Raw genomic sequence first — 26,133 nt, 5'->3', positions numbered from 1 at the left:
TCAGACTGGTACCAGGACACTTGACAATAAAGAAAAAAAAATTTTTAAAAGTTAAATCTACACTGAATCCAGAATTCTCAATTGCATTTATTTAAAAAAAGAAAAAAACTTTAAGAACTGTATTTTAAAAAGACTGCAATTAAAAAAAAACACGTATGATCATAGCCAAATGTATGATTTATTTTTGGAGAGGTATAATTAAAAGTGAGGTTTTTCCAATTAAGGGGAGAAGCAACAGTATGAGATCATACCCTGGTTACATGTTAATTATCACATTCTGTACAATGTGGATGTGCTCAACATGTATTTAATGATAATATGAGTATCTGAAATTTAAAAATCATAAACCACTTGCCAATATTGTAAATCCATAATGTTGAAATAAATACCTACAAGGGAGTAAATTTTAAAAACGGAAGCCTTTGACAATGCTTGTGGATCATCCCAAATGTTACAGACAAGCAGAAGATCAAATTAATTAACCCTACTGCTAGTTTCCACTTAATTTCTTCATAATATGGCTGTCTGGTGTAGCATTAGTGAAGATACTTCCTACAACCACATGGGTACCCCAGAGACTGTGACGAATCACTTTACAGCAGCCAAGATCATCAACAGAGAATCCTAAATGTCGATAGCGCTCATCTGTCTCAAAAAGAGTGTTGTTTGTATATGGTCCAAAAAACTGGAAGAAATAAAAAATGATGTCATATTTTTATTAACAAGAAAGATAATGGAGTAATAATTTTTATGTAAACATGAACACAGATCTGTATAAATAATGCAAATATTTAGAAGGTCAACTAAGAAATAAAAAGGGTCACATGCAACACCTAACTGTCCTAAAACCTCTCCCCTCAATACCTGTGTATTCTGGAAATGTGAATGATCTGGCAGACTGTATGTTATCTAGAACCAAATGCATAACTTCACATGACCTTTAGAGATGACATGAGTCTTAGGCAATCATCTATGGTTCACCTTTGTAATTTTTAAGATAAGAAATTATAGCCCAGGGTGTTTTTCATTTCTAGTACTCACTAAATCTTAACTTTGAGAAGAAACAATATATACTTCTATCTTAAGATTAAAATAAAATTTATTACTATTTGTAACTGAAAGACATACACAGAATTTAAAATGTGATAATAGTGGCTCATTATTTTTTTTTAAAGTATAGCTTTATAAATGTTAATTTCCAAAAAGTTACTTTTCTAAGTATTTCTTTACCATCCAAATTTTCTTAATTCTAAAACTAATTTTCTTCCTTAATGAAACTACTGAATGCTAATTTTAACTAACAGTAAGCACACTAATTCAATTTAATTTGAATAACATCTATCAGTAAGGATGGAAAAAATAAAATTTGAAATTATTTTTAATAAAAAAGATTTAAAGCGATGGAGAACTTTAACCAGGAGTGAGGTCCAGAGGTCCCTCAAAGTTGTGAATTCAATTGATTCTTATACTTCTGTGCATAAAATTGTAGGGTTTTCAAGAAGTCCTAAATGATTTATATTTACCTAGGCTATAATTATAAAAAAATAATTCCTACTTCAACTTATAATCTGGCTTTCAAAATGTATTTAATTACTCACTGCCAAACCAGACGATGGGTCAATAAAGTCAGCCCAATAGCCTTCAGCTCGGAGGGCATAGCAAATTTCCTTAGCACCGCTGATGAACTGCACAGAAAAAGACACAAATATATTATGCTCAAGATAGCATCACTACAGATTGTTTTATTTTTCAATAAAAATTTTAAAATAAATATCTTTTGCCTCAGATAGAGAACACAAGATTTATAAAAAATTAAAACTAATGATAAATTAGGACTTATAGTCTTAAGATTATTTTCACCAGTCCAAACGATTAATGGTTAATATAAAACTTTCATTTTTTTAAAGTCTAAATTGTACATTTTTTTCTTCTAAATTATTTGTTTTAGGAACTATTTCTAATCACTTTTGTGCTATTAACTCCCAAATTTGTCAAGGATTATAAACTATAGTTGCTATTTTACATCAATAAAGAAATTTCAAAATAAGAAAGGGAAAACAAAATATTCATAATGAAAAGATCTGAACCATTCATTTGAATGGAAGTTGTTTAAAAACAGGTACGTATTTGTATGTCCTTCAAAAATACACCTATCCAGTCACATAGTCATGAAATATTTCTGACAAGGCACATGAAAATAGGATAAAAGGACAGATTGGGTATAGGGCTGGACAGCATACTTACTTTTCACTATATGCTTCTCTATTTTCCTATGTAGTGTATAAATAATACAGACCACGTACATGCATTACCTATTCAAAATCCTGTGATGTTAACTCCTATGATGCAAAGACTAGCTTACCAGAACTCTAAGCAGTGAAAAAGACAACAAATATTAGAACCAGATTAGAATGTTAAAAAAAAAAGGACAGACTGTAAGTGTTTAAAATCAAGGGCACAATTCCACTTTCAGTCATAATAGAGTAACAGTTATCAAACTTGCCACCTGCTGAAAACTACAAAAACGACTGAAATACATGACGCAACTGTTTTGAGACACTGAACAATAGGCAGACACAAAACTGTAGTCTTCAAGAGAAGGGAAACAAATAAGGTGATCCCCATATCTGCTTTAGCCTTCTGTCTGAGGACACTTTCCTGCTGCAGGACAAAGCAGTGGAGCCCAAGCAAAGTGACAGTGTCACTGAGCTGAGGCAGTAGAAAGCAACAGGTCTGGACTGCTGTAGCATCTGGACTTTGTGGGGTAGAGTGCTGGAAAAGAGCGTGATGCACAATAGGGTTTCAAAGCAGTCTGTAGAACAGTCTTTCCTGGTTCAGTAGCCTCATGCTGAGCTGTGCAGACACAGGGTGAGATTTCTTGAGGTCGAGCAGAGTGCCAGCTGCAAGGCTGCAGCTGAATAGTGTTATCAGGGGTCATGCAGCGCTGGGTAACATGAATTTCAGGCCCACCCCGACTGATGAGACCCCACTGAGCATCTCTGGCATTCAGCTGGTTCAAAGTCCAAGCTAAAGTTAGGCACATGGGCCATACTCTAAATAAGGGATGAGGAAGTGATAGTCAGAGGGCCATCAAACTTGAGTTGCTGCCTGTGTGTATAAATACAGTTTTGCTGAAATGTAGCTATGCCTGTTCATTTATATATTGTCTATGGTTTCTTAGGGATTCCCTGGTGGCTCAGATGGTAAAGTGTCTGCCCGCAACGCGGGAGACCCAGGTTTGATCCCTGGGTCAGGAAGATCCCCTGGAGAAGGAAATGGCAACCCACTCCAGTATTCTTGCCTAGAAAATTCCATGGATGGAGGAGCCTGGTGGGCTATAGTCCATGGGGTCGCAAAGAGCTGGACACGACGGAGCGACTTCACTTCACTTTATATGGTTTCTTTAACAATACAAGGGTAAAACTGAGTAGTTGAGAGCCTATGACCTACAAAACCTAAAAAGCTACCATCTGGCTCCTTAGAAAAAGTTTATTGATCCCTCCTATAGATATAGAACGTAAACTAACCTATGTTCTCTAAATACAGGCATATCTCATTTTTTGGACTTCATTTTAATTCACAGATAACGGGTTGTTTTACAAGTTGAAGGCCTGTGGCAACCCTGTGTCCAGCAAGTCTATTGGTGACATTTTTCCAGTAATATTTGCTCACTTCATGTCTCTGTGTCACATTTTTGTAATTCTCTCAGTATTCCAAGCTTTTTCATCTATTATTATATTTATGATGATCTGTAGTCACTGACCTTTACTGATGTTTTACTACTATGACTCACTGAAGGCTAAGATGATGGTTAGCATTTTTTAGCAACAAAGTATTTTAAAATTATGGTATGCATTTTTTAAGACAATGCTATATACACATTTAATAGACTATAGTATAACATAAACATAACTTTTATAAGCACTGGAAACCAAGATATCCATGTAACTCACTTTATTGCCATATCAGCTTTATTGTGATGGAGCCGAACCAGCAATATCTCCAAGGTATGCCTAAACTTTTTTGTAAACTAATGAAAAAATTTACAAATACTGCATTCTTTAGGTTATCTATGTAATATTTGCACTTACTGCTGTATTTCATTAATCCTTGCAATTCTTAAAAAGCAGGAAAACTGAATATGGTCTAGAAAAGTCATTAAAATTATGTATCAATTTAATAAGACACAAACAAAAACTACAAGGTGAACAAAACAATGTATTTAAATGTTTGCAAAGATTAAGAATGCCAAATGATCACAGAAAGAACCAGTTTAAATGTTTATCTTGTTCTGCTCAATAGGAAACACTGACATCTGCTGGAAAAAACTAGGATAGATTTAAATCACAAAAGATAAAATATCTACATGTGTGATCCTAAAATAATCACTAACATATCTAAAATAGAAAGAGATGTTTTCTTTTCCATAAAAAATAAAACAGCTTTAGTCACTATAAAATTAAAAATCACATGAAAAAGTATAGTGTCATTTCAAAAACCTGAAAATTTGTTATAGAAAACGGAGTTATATTTATACTTGGGTCAGTATCAAATGAGGCTCAGAATCTTAGATGAATCAAAAAGTAGGACTTACAATGCAATGTACATGTGAGAGCAAACTCTCCAGCATCTAAATGATAGTGATGATAAACTACTCCTGGTCTTAATATATAAACAGAAAATGTTTACTGAGTTATTGTATATTTAAATTTCAACTCATCAAATTCAGATCTTCTAAAAATCAGAGACAATGTCTTATGCCTCTCTGTAACTTCTTTGTTAACTAGCATATAACTTGCTCCTGACTTAATTACTACCTGGAATTTATTAGCAAAGCTGTATTTGGGACATTTAAGTGTGAAGTCATTATCATAAAATACTTTGTTAAAGTATGTAAACAATATTTTTATAAGTTGTGAGAACCATACATCCAACACTAAAGAAAACATTAAAAATCTCCCAATATTATTCTGCATGTAAATTAGTAAAGAGAATTTTTTCAACTGTAGTTAAGTAAGCTAATCTTAATGTCATACATACAAAGGAATCAAACTCATATAATTTTTGAATATGAGATTTTAAGTTACCACTTATTTCTCAGGTTGATAAAAATGAAAAATAATGCTAATATCCAGGGTAAGAGTAACAGCCTATATAATAGGATGATCTTTTTGGTGGACAAATTGACAGTATATATTATAACTTAAAATAAATAAATATACCCCTTGATTTAGCAATTCCCTATTTAGGAATATGTAAGTATGTACATAAAAATACATGTACAAATATATTCACTGCCTATAAAAGCAAAAGTTTGATTTTCAACTTATGAAAGACTAAAAATTTTTTAAATAATTTAAAAGATTTATGGTTTGCCCATGTAATCTAATATTATACAGATTTTACAAGAATGAAATATAATCTATGAGCAATGTGAAGGAAAGGTGTCAAAACATATTTTCTAGTTAAAAGCAAAGGATGGGAAAAATGTAGGTATGTACAACTATTGTATTATTATTGTACTGTACACTGCTATTGTTTACCCTTTGAAGAAGGATTAGGTAATTGTCACTTTTTACTTGACATGCTTAAGAGACAGCGGCATGGAGGGAGAGAAAAGGATGAGAGAGGAGACAGGGTGGGTATGAAGAGTTAATTTTATGAAGAGTTGTTTATTGCATTTCCAACCTTCCTAAGACAGACAAAAATTAAAGAAAAAACAAAAAACTGAGGACGTACTGGACAGAATATAAATTTTTCAAAGATACTAAAAAAAAAACTCTGGCATTTTTATTTTCAGAAAACATGTACATTTTTAAAATACTGACATACATTAGGAGAGAACTAATAATGGTAAGAAAAGACAGCCATCATTTTAAAACAGTATTCACTGGTGTTTCACTAAGATTATAAAATTAAACAGTCAGCAATCGAAAGAATTACCTTTTCCAAGAGCACTTCTCTTTCATTTTCTACCTCCTCACTCCAAACAGTCATATCATTCTTAGTTTTCTGTGTTACAGTCAGAATCATTAGTTTGTTGGTGGCTACTTCTGGAAACAGTGATTCAAAATCTATAAATAAGAATAAAATTCCAGGAAAAAATTATTTTTTTTTGAAAAAAGAAACAGTGCCTAAAACACTTTAGAAAAATGATGATTAAGTCAAATCATTATGGTACCAAATTAGGTTTATAAATGCATATTATTTTTTAAAAGGATGAAATAAACTTAGTTTTGGTTTACTTCTGTTCCTTTTGGATGAACCAAAAATATACTGCAAACAATTCCAAAGAGTAAATTGGGTTACATGTTGTTAGTCTTGGAATTAAAAAAAAGTTTATTATTAAGATTTTTCTCAGTAATTACCTGGGAGTAGGATGACTTTAAGGAAAAAGTTACTAAAAATTCTACTAATCCTATCTAATGGTAGCATGAGGTCAGATGTCAGGGGACATTTGCTAATCTTTTTCTTGGCCAGGCAATCATCGTTTCCAGCGAGACATGTTAAAATATTCAGTTACAAAACATTTAATTCCTAAGGAGTACAGTTTTCAACATATTTAAATTAGTGACATAATCTGACACACACTAGTGTCAAAATGAATAAGGCACGACATACCTCTTCGCAGCAACTCTGGACATGTTTGGATTGCGCATTCTACTTTGGCACTTTCAAAGTAAGTTTCTGCACTGTTAATTTCTTGTTCAACAGGTACATCACTACCCTTTAGGGGAATAAGAAATATATAGAAACAAAATCTGGAGTTCAAAGAAAATATCCTGCCTGTTATAAACTTGTTTGTCCTAGAAAGCTTTTTTAATAATCCTAATCTAGCTGGTGATCAGGTAATAATCAGTGTATTCTTACATACTCAAACTTTTCTCTATAATGAATGTAATTTGAGAATTTTTTTAAAAATGTTGAATTAAAAAAAAAGGAATATATACCTACTGATATTCTAGACTTAATAGAAGTTGGTTAAAAAACTTAAAAATGCCATGATTATATCTTATAATGTTACCTCTTCTGATATTTTGTTATATCTAATTATCCTTTCTTTTGTTCTGTAAAATGGGCATTAAGAACACCAACTTACAAAACAACGTGATTAAATATATAATCTCTCCAACAGGAAAAGTCTAGAGGCTCTTATTCAATTGAAATTTAATGGGTGCCTATTATACATCAGCCATTATAACAGGAGCAGACACTACAATGGTAAAAATCGTCTTCACTCTTAGGTATATAAGGGTTAGGAGAAGAAAAACAGCATGAACAAATAAATGCAATCCAATATGAAAAGTGCTATAGAGTTGTGAAGAAGTCTTCTGGAGGTATAAATGGGGAAGAAACTTGCTTTGTTGGGAGAAATCAGGAAAAGGTTGAAATCACATTTGAGTTACATGTTAACTAATATATGTGTCTGACATATAAAAGAATGGACAGAATACAGATTAAGAATCCCAGAGGGAAAAAAAACAGTCTAGCAAGAAATAATAGTGCAAAGGCATGCAATGGTCAAAAAGAAAGGTGTAATTTTCAAAAAATGAAAAGTATGCTATGATTAGAATGTAGGAGTAGGAAATCGTTGGGAGGTGAGAAAAGGATCAAAACTATGGAAATCCATTTATGCCACATTACAAAATTTTGACTTTTATTTTAAATTAAATAATATTAATAAATTGTCCTTATTTTACATATAAAGAAACAGTCTCAGAAAGGTGAAGTAACTTTCTCAAGGTCACGAAATTAAGTATCAATAAATAAGAGTCAATCTCCGTATACAGATTTATCCTATCTCCACAGTCCATCCTACGATAATGCCTCTAAAAACAGAGATAAGGCAGAATTGAGAACTAAACTGACACAAATTTAAGGGCTACTTTCAGAGATGAAAGCAATGTAATTGTCACTGTACATGGGGGAATGATGAAAAGAGCAGGCAGGCTGTCACTGTCATCTTTACTTCTGGGACAGTGTGAGGATGACTAAGTCACTTATACTACTGACAACATGGGAATAAAGACAAGTTTTGAGAGAAAAAACGGCTCATTCAGTACTAGATGTGTACCAGTCCTAATTTTGGTACCTCTGAGACATCCAGATAAAGATATTTGGCAAGTAATACAGAACCAGCAACGTCAGAAACAGAAACAGTAAGTTAGGAAATATGAAGACATAGTCTATGCAGAAAGCTGAGGACTTAAGTGACCAGGGAGCAAGTCAAAGGCGAAAATGAAGAACAGACATTTGGGAAATATTGTATAACTGGTAGACAGAGGAGGTGCCAAGAAGACGGAGAAGGAATTATCTGAGATAAAAAGGGGAGGTCAACTGTGTCCCAGTGTTAGGTTACTGAGACTGTGAGGGGTTATTACTTTTTATAATATCGTTTTGATCAAAATCTTCACCTGAAACTACATAGAAATATGAAAAATGGTAAGGATCAGGGGGTGTGACAAACTCTGAAATGCATGTAACTTCCCATTTGAGTGAGCAAGGATGCAATACTAATTTTAAAACTCATTTTAAGAATTCACATGCAATACCAGTTCTAAAAAACTCAAAAAACCTCTCAGGAATTGTTTTTACAAAACCTATTTAAAAATCCTACTTTTTAGTTTACTATATCTGAAGAATTTTAGAGATCTCAAAATTTTCTTAAGTTTCTAAATGGTTAGAGGAATATAAAACTAGTTGGAATTTGGTCCATATATAGATTATAATTACTGTTTGTAAAAATGAAAAAAAGAAAATCTAAATTTCCAGTTATAGAAATTAAGTTATTTATGTTTACAATAAATATTTATTTAAAAAGATATTTTGAAGAATCAATTACCTAAGAGACTGCAATGTGAAAAATTATATAGCAAAACCATGTATAGGACAATACCAAGGTTTTAAAAACTATACATGCTTTTTCTGTATATACTGGACTTAGTTTTTTTTTTTTCAATGAAAGTAATATGCTCATAGTTATCAGAAATACAGCTGTAATAATTAGAAAACAGAATGAATGATATTAACAACATACCTGAAATTCATTCACGTATTGTGCCATAACAAACTCATGTCTTTCGCTCGATAAAGGTTCTGCTAGAACATCAGGTAAAGTTTTATGAACTTGGCTTTTCTTCTGTGATGCTGTACCGTTGAGGTGACAGTCAAAACCTATGTTCCCAGGAAGCTGGAATCTCTGATCCTGAGGTCCAAATGGTCCCATAGTTTCATCAGGCCAAACTGTTCGAGAGCCTGAAGAGGAACAACAAAAGGAGCAATTTTCTCCTTACAACTTAAGTGCATTAGACTGAAAGACTGTGAAGGAATGTTGTTCTTCCAATAAGGTTTTTTTTTTTTTTTTAACCTAAACAATAGATCTTTGAAGTTTGCTTTACTGGTTGAATATGCTAGTTGGTTTCATGGTATTTCCGAAACACTAGTTGAAGCAACCAGCTGCCAACTCATAGTTAATTCCCTTATTAGGGAACAGATTCAATAAAGCATTGTAATCTATACTATGTAATTCTTTTTTGTCTGGCTTCACCGTGTGGCTTGTGGGATCTCTGTTCCCTAGAAAGGAACAGAACCCAGACCATGGTAGTGAAAGCCTGGAATCCTAACCATTAGACCATCTGGGAACTTCTGTACTATGTAATTCTTAACAGTCATTAGTAAATCTTTACATATGGTGAAAGAAATTCACAGGATAAATGACATTAAAAGAAAAAGCTAAGTCCAAGAACAGTATATGTGACATTTATTTTACATGCTTATAATAATGCTTTAAATACAGAAAAAAAAAAAAAATACTTGAAAGTAAAGATACCAGACTTAATAGTGGTTACGCTTGGGGAGTGTGTGTATGTTAATCGTTCAGTCGTGTTCGATTCTTTGTGACCACATGGACTGTAGCCCACCAGGCCTCCCTGTTCATGGGATTCTTGAGGCAAGAATACTGGAGTGGGTGGCCAGTTCCTTCTCTAGGGTATCTTCCTGACTCAGGGATCGAACCCAGGCCTCCCACACTGCAGTCAGATTCTTTACCATCTTAGCCACCAGGGAACCCTTGGGGAGGGGCATTCAACTGCTGCTACCTGGTGGCACAAAACATTAATGGACTCGAAAAAATTCTGTACCAACCAAAGTGACATAATGCCCTGTTTACCAGTCACATGCATGAATATGGATTAAATACTTACAGAAGAATACACATTACTTTATTCCTATAAAAAAAAAACCCTAACGTGAAAAATTAAAAAAGATCCAGAAAAAGTAGCTCAGAAAACCAAATGAAGAAATACACAGAGTAGGAATTTTGTTCAGAGAAAGGAAAGGATGGCTGCAGACTTTAGTTGGCAATAAAAGTATTTATAAATATTCTGCTAGAACTAAGTGACTAAAAATGGTCATGTCATTATAGCTGCCCCTATGTGATGCCCATATCTCTCTTCCATACCTATGACACACATTACCTATCAATTATGGAACTTTTCCCTGCTGAACCCAGACACTGTCACATAATTCTCAACCCAAACACTCTAGCCCAGCACATCTCAAACTATTAAGTATTAAGAATCATCTGAGAACTTCTCAAAATGCAGATTCTGATTTACCAGATCTGAAGTGGGGCTCAAAATTCATTTCTAACCAGTCCCAGATGATGCTGATGCTATATCAGGCCATGCTATACTGGTCTGCAGATCACACTGAGTGATAAGGCTCTAGACAGCCACCAGTGACCGACTGGAGTCAGTTCACAAACTAAAACTTATCAGCTGTTCTGAACAACGTGGGTTTTATAGATTATTCAGATGTGTCTTCAAATAAATATTCAATATTAATATTGGATATGAGCATATTTTCAAATGTTTACTGGTCATTTAGGTTTTCTCTTACAGAAATAGCCTGTTAAAACTCATTTTTGAAATTTTTGTTTGGTTTTCTACTGGCTTGTTTTTGCCCTATTGATCTACAAAAATTCTTCATATAGTTCTCCCTAGGTATTCACAGGGCAATGCTTCCTGGACCCTCATGGATATCAAAATCTGCATATGCTCAAGTCCTTATATAAAAAGGGTATAGTTCAACTGACCTTTGAGCAACTCAAGAGGTAGTTGTTCAAACCCTGTAGTCAAAAATCTGAGTATAATTCACAGTCAGCTCTCTGTTTAGTCATTTCCACATGCTCAGAGTCAAGGAACCGAGAACTGTGTAATACCGTAGTTAGTTATTATTGGAAAAAAACTAGGGTATAAAATGGATATGCACAGCTCAAACCCATGCTGTTCAAGAATGAACTGTATGTGCATATATGTAACCTACGTACATCCTCCTGTATACTTTAAATCATCTCCAGATTACCTATAATATTGAACACAAAGAATGATATGTAAATAATTGCTGGCACATGGCAAATTCAAGTTTTGCTATTTAGAACTTTCTGGAATTCCCCACCCTCTCAAATATTTTCAATCTCTGATTGGCTGAATCTGAGGATGCAGAACCCATGGACAGGGCAGCCAAGTTGTATATTCATAATACAAACCCTTAACTATTCTGAGTGACAGACCTTTAATTTATGATAGATATATGTTTGGCCTTCAGATCAAGAAAACTGAAGAATAATCAGAGATGGAGTTAGAAAACTGAGGCAAGAAAACTAGGGGAGGCTTTGCATGCCCAAGTGAACTGACATTACACTGTAAGTAATGTATTGAATGAAACAAGGATTCCATGGGCAATCACTTCAGAATACATTAGGTAAAGTTTCTAAGAGCCCTCCCTTAGTATTTTAGTGTGCTTTATAAACCTCTCTTGAGAAACCTATATGTAGGTCAGGAAGCAACAGGTCAGGAAGCAACAGTTAGAACTGGACATGGAACAACAGACTGGTTCCAAATAGGAAAAGGAGTATACATCAAGGTGGTATATTGTCACCCTGCTTATTTAACTTATATGCAGAGTACATCATGAGAAACGCTGGGCTGGAAGAAACACAAGCTGGAATCAAGATTGTTGGGAGAAATATCAATAACCTCAGATATGCAGATGACACCACCCTTATGGCAGAAAGTGAAGAGGAACTCAAAAGCCTCTTGATGAAAGTGAAAGTGGAGAGTGAAAAAGTTGGCTTAAAGCTCAACATTCAGAAAACGAAGATCATGGCATCTGGTCCCATCACTTCATGGGAAATAGATGGGGAAACAGTGGAAACAGTGTCAGACTTTATTTTTTTGGGCTCCAAAATCACTGCAGATGGTGACTGCAGCCATGAAATTAAAAGACGCTTACTCCTTGGAAGAAAAGTTATGACCAACCTAGATAGCATATTCAAAAGCAGAGACATTACTTTGCCGACTAAGGTCCGTCTAGTCAAGGCTATGGTTTTTCCTGTGGTCACATATGGATGTGAGAGTTGGACTGTGAAGAAGGCTGAGTGCTGAAGAACTGATGCTTTTGAACTGTGGTGTTGGAGAAGACTCTTCAGAGTCTCTTGGACTGCAAGGAGATCCAACCAGTCCATTCTGAAGGAGATCAACCCTGGGATTTCTTTGGAAGGAATGATGCTAAAGCTGAAGCTCCAGTACTTTGGACACCTCATGTGAAGAGTTGACTCATTGGAAAAGACTCTGATGCTGGGAGGGATTGGGGGCAGGAGGAGAAGGGGACGACAGAGGATGAGATGGCTGGGTGGCATCACGGACTCAATGGATGTGAGTCTGAGTGAACTCTAGGAGATGGTGATGGACAGGGAGGCCTGGCGTGCTGCGATTCATGGGGTCGCAAAGAGTAGGACACGGCTGAGCGACTGAACTGAACTGAGAATGATTAATGTGATATAGTGGTATACAAAGTGGATAAGAAAAAGCAGACTTTGATTTAATAAACACTAGTTAGTAAAAAGTAACGGCTGCTGCTGCTGTTGCTAAGTCACTTCAATCGTGTCTGACTCTGTGTGATCCCATAGATGGCAGCCTGCCAGGCTCCCCCATCCCTGGGGTTCTCAAGGCAAGTGGAGTGGGTTGCCATTTTCTTCTCCAATGCATGAAAATGAAAAGTGAAAGTGAAGTCACTCAGTCGTGTCTGACCCTCAGCGACCCCATGGACTGCAGCTTTCCAGGCTCCTCCGTCCATGGGATTTTCCAGGCAAGAGTACTGGAGTGGGGTGCCATTGCCTTCTCTGAAGTGATGGCTATATTTAGGAAATTCAGCAAAGAGTGGCAAGTAGTAGTAACATAGTTTAATAGGATCAAAAAAAGATTTGTTTCAGGGAAGACTGTGTGTGTCTGAATATAGATTAGAAAAAAACTAAAGTTCAAGAAAGTAAGTTTTAGAAACCAATATTCATTCTTTTATTTTTTTAAGTATTGTAACTTTCTGGCATAAATATTTAGGCAGAGCTCTGATTTTACTTTCAAAGGGATAAACTCAACTTTAGAAGATCAGTAAAACTTCAAGTAGAAATATTACAGGAAACATAACAAATGTTATGAAACAATTTTAAGTAAAGCAAAAATAAGTTTTACTTACAGATATCTGGAGGTGCAGTGGCCACATGAGACTCATCAGAACCTGAAGATCCTGCGGTTGAAAAGGCTCTGGGATTGACAACCCTTTTAACTAAAGAGCAAAATCCTGGGAGATAGGAAACCAGTCTGGCTCTGTTACAGAGCACCTAAGAATGACACAAAACCCAAAATTATTCTGATATAAATGTTATACTAACACAGACAATCTCGGGCAAATCCTCACTTTGCAATGTATCTTTTAAAACCAACATTGATTCTACTGTTATTGAGCACCTGCCATAGAATGAGCATCACACATATTTATAATTTTAAAAATAAACACAAATATTAAAAACACACACACACACACAAGTACTAAGTTATTTGGGTAAAAATATATGGCTTTCCTAGCAAGGCCAGAATCAAGAGTGCCATACAGAAAGAACAGGAACTTTGAAAAGCTGTCCTGTGTTCAGCAGCAACACTAAAAAAGTGGCACAGCTAGTAAGATTCTTCTATTTTCAAAATAAAGAACTTTCAAAACCTCTCCTAGGAAAAAAAATCCTACTTACTTTCACACTCTTCTTTTATTGCTATTAGATTGTACTGATTATCTCCTATGCTATCTTTCTCTTGATTTTACGGCTATGTCCACTTTCCTCCAGTTTAGCACACATCTTCTTGATACCTTTTCTGCTCCTATGTTCATTTGCTAGACGCAGGTCAGTTACAATATAAATGTGTGAACATCTTTCATGTATAAACTTAATCAAAATAGCTAAGTCAGAATAACTTAATGCAGGGGTTTGCTAACTATAGCGGACTGTAGCCTCCTGTCTGTTCTGGTGAATACAGTTTTATTGTAACACTGCCACACCCATTTATGTATTGTCTGTGGCTGTTTTCTTGTCATAATTGCAGTTATTTCAGAGACTCTGGCCTACAAAGCCTAAAATATTTGCTACCTGGCCCTTTATATTTTAAAACACTGCTGACTCTTAGATTAGTGGAAAACGCGTAAGAACAAATACCATATCATCTGTGGAATTCTACTAAAAGATTTGAACAATTAAGAGATCCTTGAGGTCATAGGAAAAGTTTCACGGAGGATATACTGGGTTGTGAAGAAACAGAAATTTAGGCACTCATTTCAATGAAGGCCTTTTAGGAAGAAAGGTATGGAGGTTTTTTCAAAGAGTGACAGGTTCACTGAAGGTGGATGTTAAGTAATGCAGTAAAGAACAGGCTTGAAATTTAACTTATGAGCAACTATAAGAGGCTTTATATTTTGTGACACAGACAGGAAAGGGCCTATTACAAGATAATAAATCAGAATTTTAACCTGTAGGCAGGGAGGAAGAGAGTTAACTGATCAAAATAAAAGATGTTTTAAGGAATGTACAACTAAGGGTAGAGGAGAGAAAGGAGTGGGATTAGAGAGGTGGTATGAAAACTAGTCACCAAGAGGCTGAAATAGTCTAGCCAATTGATACTTTGGAATCATTCTTTTTCCCTTTCATATAGTATTCTGAAATCCAACCTATGTTCTTTGACTGGTCTTTCTACCGCTCTGACAGAATTTCTTACTAATTTTATCTTCCCTTCTCTTACTCCACTTTTCAGTCACATAAAAATACCTACCCAACATTTCCATATTTCTGTCTTTTAAACTGCCGTAAGATTTCTTCCACTAAAATGCCCTTTTCCTTCTCCTCTTAGGTTGGACAAATTCCAACTCTTTCTTCGACATCCAGATAAAATGAACCTCCTCCAGATGTCTCCAAAATGCAAGGCCTGTCTCCAGAGCATTCTGTCCACCTGAACACTTAAGCATCCTCCCCTGGCCCTGCAGTCTCATCATTAGATTATTACTTAATGTATCATATTCAACTACAAGAATACAATCCTGGGTAACTGTCACATTACCATGTTAGTTTTCCTAACACACAACTCTAATTAAATCACCAAAATTTAAAGAATAAAGTCCAAATTACCAAGTCTATCATTCAAAACTCTTTGCTGGTGGTTTAGCTGCTAAGTCGCATCTGACTCTTTGTGACCCCACGGACTGTAGCCCACCAGGCTCCTCTGTCCGTTGGATTTCCTAAGCAAGGAGTGGGTTGCCATTTCTTACTCCAGGGGATCTTCCTGACCCAGGGATGGAACCCGAGTTTCCTGCTTTGCAGGAATATTCTGTACCACTGAGCCACCTGGGAAAGCCCCAAGATTCTTGCTGCTGCTGCTGCTGCTAAGTCGCTCCTGTCGTGTCAGACTCTGTGCGACCCCATAGATGGCAGCCCACCAGGCTCCCCCGTCCCTGGGATTTTCCAGTTAAGAGTACTGGAGTGGGTTGCCACTGCCTTCTCCGAAGACTCTTGTTACTTGATCCTAAATCCACAATCCAACCTTATTTCCCACTTATCTTTTTCACATATCTTACATTCAAGAAGATAGAAATGACTTCTTGATTTCTGAAGGAGGGTGGGGCGGGGGGCTGGGGGTATCTTTGAATATACCTGTTCTGGGTGAGATTTAGATAATCTCACCCATCTTTTAAAATTCAAATGTTTCTCTGATTAAATGAACCCAAACCCCCACTTTCCCCTCTCCACAAAGCTCTGAATCTGTATTGTACCTCTGTGTAACTTTTAAAATTAGTTTCTACTCTTGCTGTAATAGTTATCATGTATGTTTTATGACCCCTATGGCACGATGCGTTTAAGAAATCACTGGACAGTTACCGTGAATAGATACCTCTGGCCTATGAGAATAATCTCTCCTGCTCTCATTTTGTAGTATTTGTAAGGTTATTTCCTATACTAAAACGGCTACAAAACCTACCCAAACAGAAACCGGCTTAAAAATAGATTCTAAGTATTTACGAAAATAATTTTTTTTTAAATTACCCAAAGGATGCTGGCACTGAATTTATTTCTCAAAAGGAATTTGCATAAATAAATAAAAGTATTGAGAAATATGTTTGTTTTCAAGCTACCGTCAAGGCATATTGACCTAATTTCACACCCCTTGTTTCCCTTGACATTTTTGATTCTCTAAGTACAAGAAACATTATGCCATCAATGCCATTATAATTAAACCCGCCCCTCCATTTCTTAACGAGTTCCCAAAATAATTTATCACTGTACTGCTTCTTAAGAGACTAATTTACTCACATTGGCCATTTCTGGCGGAAAGGGCAGACGAAAATTATCTTCCCTTTTGTAAAGTTATTCCTGGGAAAGGACAAAACAAAACAGGCCGGTGACGGATTAAGCTCTAACAACAGATCACTCGGGTAATGTCCACCATCGTCTACTGGGTGTCCCTTCTTCCGCGACAGGACCAAAGTCCAAGCTGTCCCCGGACCCCAGGAGGCCGGGATTCGCCCCCTGCCCCCACAGGGCACAAGTCGCTGCCCACAGGAGGCCTTGCAGTTCTCAGCCCGCCCGGTGTGTCTGCGGAAGACAACTCCGACTAGATCCGGGGGAGGAAAGAGGGGCCGTCCACCAGGATGGAGTCCTGAGGCTCCAAGTAGGTATTTTAACACCGATCAAGGTTCTAAACAAGCTGTGAGCAAAGGTTCCAGCAAAGATGAAGGTTGAGGAAGCGAAAAAGATCCTAACGACAGAGTGACAGGACGACCGGGGACAGCGACAGGGGCCCTGTGAGTATAGGGGCAACACCCAGAGCTGTGGCCCAAAGATGGGCAGATCTGGAGGGGCTAACGCGGGCGGAAACCGTCCGTACCAGTCGCCGCCGCCACAGCCGCCTCCAGCGGTCCCAGGCCCGTACTCTTCCCGTCTTCAAAATGGCGGCGCGACGGCAGAGGGAGTAGCGCTGACGCTGGCAGTGACCAGACTGAAGAAGTTGCTTTCGAGCGCATGGATGGGAATGATCCTCGAGCCGATGCTGCGCACGCGCACGGGAGGCCCACGTAGCACCGCCCTTTCATTGGCTAGTCCACCGCCCCCACGTACGAGGAGGAAAGGTGAGGTGTGGATAAGGACTTGTGGGATGGAGATCAAGGCTCCAGAGCTGCGTTTGGCACTCATTTAATTTCGATCATTAACTCACCGATGTATTTGAAAGCCTCCTCTTGCCCCAAGACTTTATTGCTCAAAGGAGGTACAGTTTTCTGTTCTTTGTATCTATTTTTTTTTTAATTTCGAAAATAAATGTTTTTGAGAATAGAGCACTTTTTCCCTTTATGTGCCAGACTTTTAATAGGCGCAATAAATATATATCCCACGACGTATTTATAAGTATACACTTAAAATTTTTTTTTAATTGAAGGATAATTGTTTTACAGTATTGTGTTGATTTCTGCCAAACATCAACATGAATCAGCCATAGGTATACCGATGTCCCCTCCTTCTTGAACCTCCCTCCCACTTGCCTTCTCATCCCACCCCTCTAGGTTGTTACAAAGCCAAGGTTTGAGATCGCTGAGTCATATAGAAAATTCCCATTGGCTGTCTATTTTACATATGGTAATATATGTTTCCATGTTCCTGTGTCTATCCATCCCTCCCTCTCCTTCCTCCCCGCCTCCCCTGAGTCCTGTCCATAAGTCTGTTCTCTGTGTCTGTGTGTCCACTGCTGTCCTGCAAATAATTTCATCAGTACCATCTTTCTAGATTCCATATATCTGCATTAGTATATGATATTTGTTTTTCTCTTTCTGACTTAACACTGTATAATAGGCTCTGTATAATACGTTCAACCACCTCCATTAGAACTGAAAAGTATATCACTTTAATTTGTCATTTGTATTTTACAAAGTTAACTGAAGTCCATACTTCATTCATACTGATATTTTTGATGGGTCATGTTGGGCAAGTTAAAGTTAGTCTCTTTATGCTTTTAGTTTCCTCTCTTCTAAAATGGGAATAATGTAATAATAGTGTGCAACTCATAGTTCATGAATATTAAATCAGTTAATATGTAGCTAACACATCATTGGAAGGACTGATGCTGAGGCTGAAACTCCAGTACTTTGGCCACCTCATGCGAAGAGTTGACTCATTGGAAAAAACCCTGATGCTGGGAGGGACTGGGGGCAGGAGGAGAAGGTGACGACAGAGGATGAGATGGCTGGATGGCATCACCGACTCAATGCACATGAGTTTGGGTGAACTCTGGGAGTTGGTGATGGACAGGGAGGCCTGGCGTGCTGTGATTCATGGGGTTGCAAAGAGTCGGACACGACTGAGCAACTGAACTGAACTGAACACATGTAGCATGCACATGCACACACAGACACACAGACACCAGTGAGCTGAGCACACACACACACCAGTGAGCTGAGCACACAAACACACCAGTGAGCTGAGTATTTGAGTTACTTACAACTCATTCTTTTTTCATTCCTGATCATTTCACCTTCAAGTCAGCTTACTAGTCCAGGTTATATAATGTGATTTTTGGTTGAATGATGATTATAAGCTTTTTGAGACTGGGAACCATATGTTATTCATCTTTGCCAGGATAGAAAATCACCTGTCAGATGGAGGTGGGAGTGAACAGCAGTATGGCAGGAGGCTGTCAGGAGTAACTTCATAGTGTAGGTGATGCTTGATCAGCATTTTGAAAGATGAGTAGTTGTTTGTCTGAATGCCAAGAAAAGACGTTACAGGGGTGAGGACCTTCAGTCAAAGGAAGCAGTGTGGACAGAGATACAGAATCCAAAACACTATGGGCAGTTGAGGATATCCACAAATAATCAAATGATTGAGTTGGAGGTAGACAGGGGCCAGATCATAGTCAGTCTTCAGGGAACTATTAAGGTAGATGTAATCCTGGAAGCAACGGATTACTGGGCAAATTTAAGCCATCATGGCATTATCAGATATGTGTCTTGGGAAGATCCTTGGGCTTCAGTATACAGGATAGGTTGGAAGAATGTGGAATTGGACCTGGAGCAAGTGGTTAAGAGACTATTGCTGTGCCCATGAGAAAGAACATGACACCCTGAATTAAGGGCAGGGGCAAAGTTGAGGAATCAGGACTGTGTAGCTGTCCATTAGTTGCAGACAAGGTAAAGGACACATTGAAGATGATTCCTACATTTTTGACAGGATTCTTGGTGACTAGAGTTGCTTTTGCTGAGATTGGGAATCCAGGAATATTAATTTGTGGAATGTATGCTATGTGGTGGCACTCGTATAGGGATTTTTCCATTCTTTAATTCTCATAACAATCCAGAAAAGGGACATACTATTATCCTCATGTTAAATATGAAGAAATTAAAGCACAAATGGCTTACGTATATTTCTCAAGCTTCCAGGGCTGGATTTAAATCTCAGTCTGTTAGGTTTAAAAATAGTGTTTTCTTTCCCATAGGTGTTGTCTCCTAGGAAGAAAATAGGTTTTAGGGGAATGATAATGAATTTGGCTTGGGATATCTTGAATTCTGAGATGCCGGAGGGGCATTCATATGTAGTTGTTAGTAAGTTATTGGACAGTAGGCCTGTTGCTCAGGAAAGTGGTTTATGTGGGAGACAGAGATTAGAGAGTCATTGACATATGGGTAGCAGTTAAATCCATAGGAACTCCTTAACCTGGAGTTCAGTAGTGGGCGTTAAGAGAAAAAGGTCTGTGAAACTGCTGAAAATGTATGCAAATTTTTGTATATTTGTAAGCAGATCCATTTCCACCCCCTAGGAAGTCATCCCATAGCTTCTTCAGATTCTTAAAGTTCAGGAGTGAAAAGATCAAGAACCACTAGTGTAGCGTGTAAAAGAAAAAGGGCAAAAGTCAGAAGATTAGGTTATATAAATGAAAGGGGCAGTAGAAAAAAACTAGTAATAGAGACTGAAAATTTTCAGTTAGAGGGTAAAGGAAATCAAGAGAGAGTGTTCTAGGCATGAAGAAGATAATTGCTCAGGTATATCCAGTTCAGTTCAGTCGCTCAGTCGAGTCCGACTCTTTGCAACCCCATGAATCGCAGCACGCCAGGCCTCCCTGTCCATCACCAACTCCCGGAGTTCACTCAGACTCACGTCCATCGAGTCTGTGATGCCATCCAGCCATCTCATCCTCTGTCGTCCCCTTCTCCTCTTGCCCCCAATCCCTCCCAGCATCAGTCTTTTCCAATGAGTCAACTCTTCGCATGATGTGGCCAAAGTACTGGAGTTTCAGCTTTAGCATCATTCCTTCCAAAGAAATCCCAGGGCTGATCTCCTTCAGAATGGACTGGTTGGATCTCCTTACAGTCCAAGGGACCCTCAAGAGTCTTCTGCAACACCACAGTTCAAAAGCATCAATTCTTCGGCGCTCAGCTTTCTTCACAGTCCAACTCTTACATCCATACATGACCACAGGAAAAATCATAGCCTTGACTAGATGGACCTTAGTTGGCAAAGTAATGTCTCTGCTTTTGAATATGCTATCTAGGTTAGTCATAACTTTCATTCCAAGGAGTAAACGTCTTTTAATTTCATGGCTGCAATCACCATCTGCAGTGATTTTGGAGCCCCCAAAAATAAAGTCTGACACTGTTTCCACTGTTTCCCCATCTATTTCCCATGAAGTGATGGGACCAGATGCCATGATCTTCGTTTTCTGAATGTTGAGCTTTAAGCCAACTTTCTCACTCTCCACTTTCACTTTCATCAAGAGGCTTTTGAGTTCCTCTTCACTTTCTGCCATAAGGGTGGTGTCATCTGCATATCTGAGGTTTTTGATATTTCTCCTGGCAGTCTTAATTCCACCTTGTGCTTTTTCCAGCCCAGCGTTTCTTATGATGTACTCTGCATATAAGTTAAATAAGCAGGGTGACAATATACAGCCTTGACGTACTCCTTTTCCTATTTGGAACCAGTCTGTTGTTCCATGTTTAGTTCTAACTGTTGCTTCCTGACCTGCATACAGATTCTCAAGAGGCAGGTCAGGTGGTCTGGTATTCCCATCTCTTTCAGAATTTTCCACAGTTTATTGTGATCCACACAGTCAAAGGGTTTGGCATAGTAAATAAAGCAGAAATAGATGTTTTTCTGGAACTCTCTTGCTTTTTCGATGATCCAGCAGATGTTCGAAATTTGATCTCTGGTTCCTCTACCTTTTCTAAAATCAGCTTGAACATCTGGAAGTTCACAGTTCATGTATTGCTGAAGCTTGGCTTGGAGAATTTTGAGCATTACTTTACTAGCGTGTGAGATGAGTGCAATTGTGCGGTAGTTTGAGCATTCTTTGGCATTGCCTTTCTTTCGGATTGGAATGAAAACTGACCTTTTCTAGTCCTGTGGCCTAGATGCTACAAAAAGTGTTGTTGAGGGCCCAAACCAATCCATTGTATTTGATAACTAGGGCAATGATGATTTTGCCAGAGGAGTTTGAGTGGAGTAGTGGGTGGAAGGAACGGAATTTTGATAACTGGGTATTCAAGGGATGAAACACAATCTCTTGAGGGAAGAGACTTTTCGTTTTGTTCACTGTAGTCCTGGGAGTTCACTGTATTCCTGACACAGTGAGATGATCAATAATTTGTTGAAAGTTGAACAGATGAAGGAGTGGTGGCCATTAGCCAGCATGTGTGTGTCCTAAGTCGCTTCAGTTGTGTCTGACTCTTTCTGACCCTGTGGATTGTAGCCTGCCAGGCTTATCTGTCCATGGGCTTCTCCAGGCAGGAATATTGGAGTGGGTTGCCATGCCTTCCTCTAGGAAATCTTCCAGACCCAGGGATCAAACCAGCATCTCTTACATTGTCTCCTGTATGGCAGGCAGATTCTTTATTTCTGAGCCAGCAGGGAAGCCCCATAGCCAGCATACCCCAGTGGTAAAAAATCTGCTGCCATGTAGGAGACTTGGGATCAATCCCTGGGTTGGGAATATCCCCTGGAGAAGGAAATGGGACCCCACCCAAGTATTCCTGCCTTGGGAATCCCATGGACAGAGGAGCATGGTGGGCTATAGTCCACACGGTCACAGAAGAGTTGGACACGGCTTAGTGACTAAACAACAATAACCGAAAGTCACAGCCTCTTTCTGTTCTATTTCCAGGCTCTCTCCTACAGGAGCGTTTATCTACCCAGCAGCTGGGCTGGGGGAGTAGTCGTGTTTCCATAGCATAAACGAGGAAACTGTGATTCAGAGAGGCTGAGTAAACTGCCTGATGCCACACAGCTACATGCAGTGATGAATATGAGTTTCAAACCTGGATTTGTCTGGCTCCAAAATCTCTGTCTTCCATGACAGTAAAACAAAGGAGGAGAAGAACGAGAGGTGAGTATGTCTCTCAACTGTTATCCCAGTTTTCCCTTATTTATTTGCTTTCTCTCTCTCTCTTGGATTGTTCTTATTCTTCAGAGACAAAGCAGGGCCTTCATACAACTATAATGATTGATCAAAGTACCAGATTATGAGATTATTCAGAGGCCTATATGTAATCCTTGGGGTTTTCTTTCTCATCTCTCTTTGTCAGAGCTGCCTGCATTAATACTTTCTGAAAAAACACAGCTTTTAAAAAATTTGCATGGCTTCTACTAATTCTCAATAACAAAGGATACATACTTAAGCAAAGTGAGAAATATATAGTCATCACTGCATGCTCAGCTTGGAAAGACTGTTGTATTGCAGCTAACTCTTTCTGTAAAAACAATAGGATTATAAAAGCAAAGAGACAAGAGGGAATATTTTCTGCTCAGCCATTCATATCTAAAGCACATTAAAAGTAATATTCTGTGTTTTCTTTTTTAGAAAGGTGCATGGAACTATTAGCTGGTTGCAACAAAATAATGAGTAAAAAAGGATAATTTTATAAATTTTAAAATGGTATGAATAAAGGAAAAAATATGTGAACACTTGGTTTTTATTCTTTGATTTGGTTATGGAACGCAACTGTTGAGAACACATATTTTTAAGTTGCCTGTATCTGCTGCAAAAGTTCTTCAGTGTTTGATACATTAAAACAGGCATAGTTTTGGCCATTTCTAAAAACTCAAGATATTCCTGGAAACCCCTTGTATGTTCCAGCTATCCATTGCTAGGTGGTGATACGTGGCTGTTACAGAGTAATGTTACAGGGTGAATGTTATTTGTCTCTGGGACATAAGGGAGGAAGAGCCCTCAATGTAATATTTTGTTTTTTAGCTTGAATGTGATTTATACATGCTGTCACTGGACTTTAATTGTGATATTAAATGTAAAAATTGCCGATGTGCTCTTTGTCTCTCTCATCACTACAATGGAGACAATATTACCAACTTCATAGACGTACGTGATATATATGAGATAATCCATGTAAAGATAGTCCATGTGAAGATATGAGATTGTATGATACACACATACATACAGTCCCTGTAAAGAGTTTAGCACAGTGCCTGGCACTTAGCAAGTGTGCAACAAATGTTAGCTGATATCATCTTCCTCATCATCATTGTTTGGCATCATCGTTCGTCATCATCTTTGCACTCCATCCTCATGGGGAGATGAGGGTGTGGTAAGGAGCTGTGGTTCCCATACATGTGCACAGGCTTATCAGGGCTGATGCTGCTGCCTAGGCCCTCCTCTCTATTTGGTACCAGGAAATGGTTTGGTCTAGAAAGGAACAGGCATGGATTTACGTGGGACTCAGGATGTTGGCCTGTTTTGTTCTGAGCTACTTCTTTTTGAGGTCATGGTGGCTGCGTTTTAGGACTTAAAGCATAAAATCAGAGCAGACAATAGCAATGAGAAGATTTAAGGAAAATCTGACTAAACACTGAGTGAGAAGCATCCATAAGTCACATTTTGTAAACTTAGGATTTAGGCTGTGGTGATCTAGCTACATAGAGAAAGTGGAAATGCTTCGATTTGAAACGAGGGTATAATGCTACCTGGGAGCTTGTTAAAAAGGCAGAGTCTCTGGCTCCAACCCAAAATTGTTGCCACAGGATCTGTGTTTTAACAAGATCCATAGTGATTCATATGTATAATAAAGTTCTCTTGAATGAGATTCACCAGGAGATAGAAAAGAGACGGTAGCTTTGGGCCTTGCATAATGTACATACCCCATGTATATATAGAATCAGAATCTATAACAGGCTAAGGAAACTATATTTTAACCCTTCAGGGAACTTTTGTTTTTTATGAACACTGGAATTTGAGGACCACAAGTAAAAGATAAAACTGTGCTGGGGAGAAGTGAAATACCCATTGTGAACACTAGCTGCCGCTACTCTACAATTTAAAAACGGCCCTGATCATTAACAGCTAAAAGAATTATAAGAACGTCTAAATTTTCAGTGTATAGGTCTAGGGAAAATGAACTGTAAGTTAAACAGAGTTGGATTTTCCTGTGATTTTATTAAAGACCTCTAGGACATATGAGTGACATACAAAGAGAAGTGGTTGGAGATGTAGAAATTTTGGGTACATGCGAATAAAAGTACGTCTAAAGAATAATGTCTCTTTGTACTTGGGGAAGCAAAATGAGTGTATGTGGTTTAAAAAGCCAAACTGGAGTCCACAGGCAAAGTATGTAAGGCAGCTCAGTGACTCATTTAGAGTATCTTTTCCTTTTCCTGACCTTTCGTTACTATGTTAATTTTATGCTGGGTTTGCCAGATATTTAATTTTCATCTGCAGGTTAGGGATTGAAAGGCTTGTGTGTGCTGTTCATGTGAACATTGTCTTCATTTGTGAACACTGCACCATACTCAGGGACTTGGATTCAAGTTCTGTCTTCTTCGTCAAGTCCGTATAGATCTGCATAATGATGCCTTAACATCTGTGAGCCTTGAAATAGGCATAAAAACGCCCACATAAGGGCTGTCATGAGCAGTACCCAGGTAATACAAAATTTATGAAATGTTTAATAAATTTTAAAGTATTAAATAAATGCAAAATATTATTTGAATGCTTACAACATTGGGCCTCTGCTTTGGCATTGGTCTTTGAACCCCTCACCAAAGCACCTTTTCCATAAAAATGACTCTGGTTCTGCTAAGAGCCTAGTTATTTTCCCCAACTAGATCTTTTAGTTTGCTTCATATAGGGTTGACTGATAAAATATAGGACTCTCGGTTACATTTGAGTTTCAGATAAACAGTGCATAATTTGTTAGTATAAGTAGGACTTAGATATTGCATGGCAGTCTGGCAAATTTAACTCAAAGCAAACTAAGGACATCGTTCCATGTTTATATTTCTACACCTGAACCTTCTATTTTGCCTGATATGGAAAAAGTCTGGTTCAAAAAAATGTAGGTCTAAAAATGGTTTCAGAGAGTTATTGCTAACTGAAAGCTCACATCTTCAAAATGTTTATATTTCCTGTCTAGAAATGGCTTGCTTGGGCTTATACTCTAAAGACTGCTTGGAGGGAAATAGGGCCTCTTAATTAATCCTTGAAATTATTTTTCATTTCTGTGATAGTCTGTTACTCTTTTGATTTTTGATTGTTCATTAATATCTCTCCTACTGTGTAGTTGTGGGACTAGAAGGAGGGAAAGCCTGAATCGCCAAAATGAAAGCCACTCAGATGTTGACGTTACAGACAATCCTGATGCATTTCTGATACAACATACAACACTCTCTTGCCAATTATAATCGTGCAGCAAATGATGCTATTAAAATGTATAGACTAGATAGAGAGAGTCCATGGCCCAATGAAGGAGAAGCATAAGAAGGAAAGGGGGGAGTGA

At 37.7% G+C, this 26,133-nt stretch overlaps 1 protein-coding gene across 1 annotated transcript; it reads right to left on the bottom strand.

Moving 5' to 3' along the window:
- Positions 1 to 165: 165 nt before the first annotated feature.
- Positions 166 to 17,344, bottom strand: MMADHC (metabolism of cobalamin associated D). The gene is made up of 8 exons (XM_052663469.1): positions 17,259 to 17,344; positions 16,685 to 16,744; positions 13,534 to 13,678; positions 9,038 to 9,255; positions 6,622 to 6,727; positions 5,944 to 6,074; positions 1,599 to 1,685; positions 166 to 685 (listed from the first exon to the last, which is right to left on the bottom strand). The coding sequence occupies exons 2-8, from the start codon at positions 16,691 to 16,693 to the stop codon at positions 491 to 493; spliced, it is 891 nt and encodes a 296-aa protein (XP_052519429.1). The 5' UTR covers positions 16,694 to 16,744; positions 17,259 to 17,344; the 3' UTR covers positions 166 to 490.
- Between the last annotated feature and the right edge of the window lie 8,789 nt (positions 17,345 to 26,133).

The sequence above is a fragment of the Budorcas taxicolor genome, chromosome 2, assembly GCF_023091745.1.
Source record: "Budorcas taxicolor isolate Tak-1 chromosome 2, Takin1.1, whole genome shotgun sequence".
NCBI lineage: Eukaryota > Metazoa > Chordata > Mammalia > Artiodactyla > Bovidae > Budorcas > Budorcas taxicolor.
The sequence above is the reverse complement of the archived record's forward strand: the minus strand, read 5'-3'. Positions and strand labels throughout refer to the sequence as shown.

What these genes read in the sequence shown, in the direction of transcription:
- MMADHC (XM_052663469.1), bottom strand. An exon ending in TCCAGAGTTGCTGCGAAGAG is followed by an intron (nt 6,075 to 6,621) that starts GTATGTCGTGCC and finishes TCTTATTTATAG; the next exon opens with ATTTTGAATCACTGTTTCCA. An exon ending in ACCCATCGTCTGGTTTGGCA is followed by an intron (nt 686 to 1,598) that starts GTGAGTAATTAA and finishes TATTTCTTCCAG; the next exon opens with TTTTTTGGACCATATACAAA.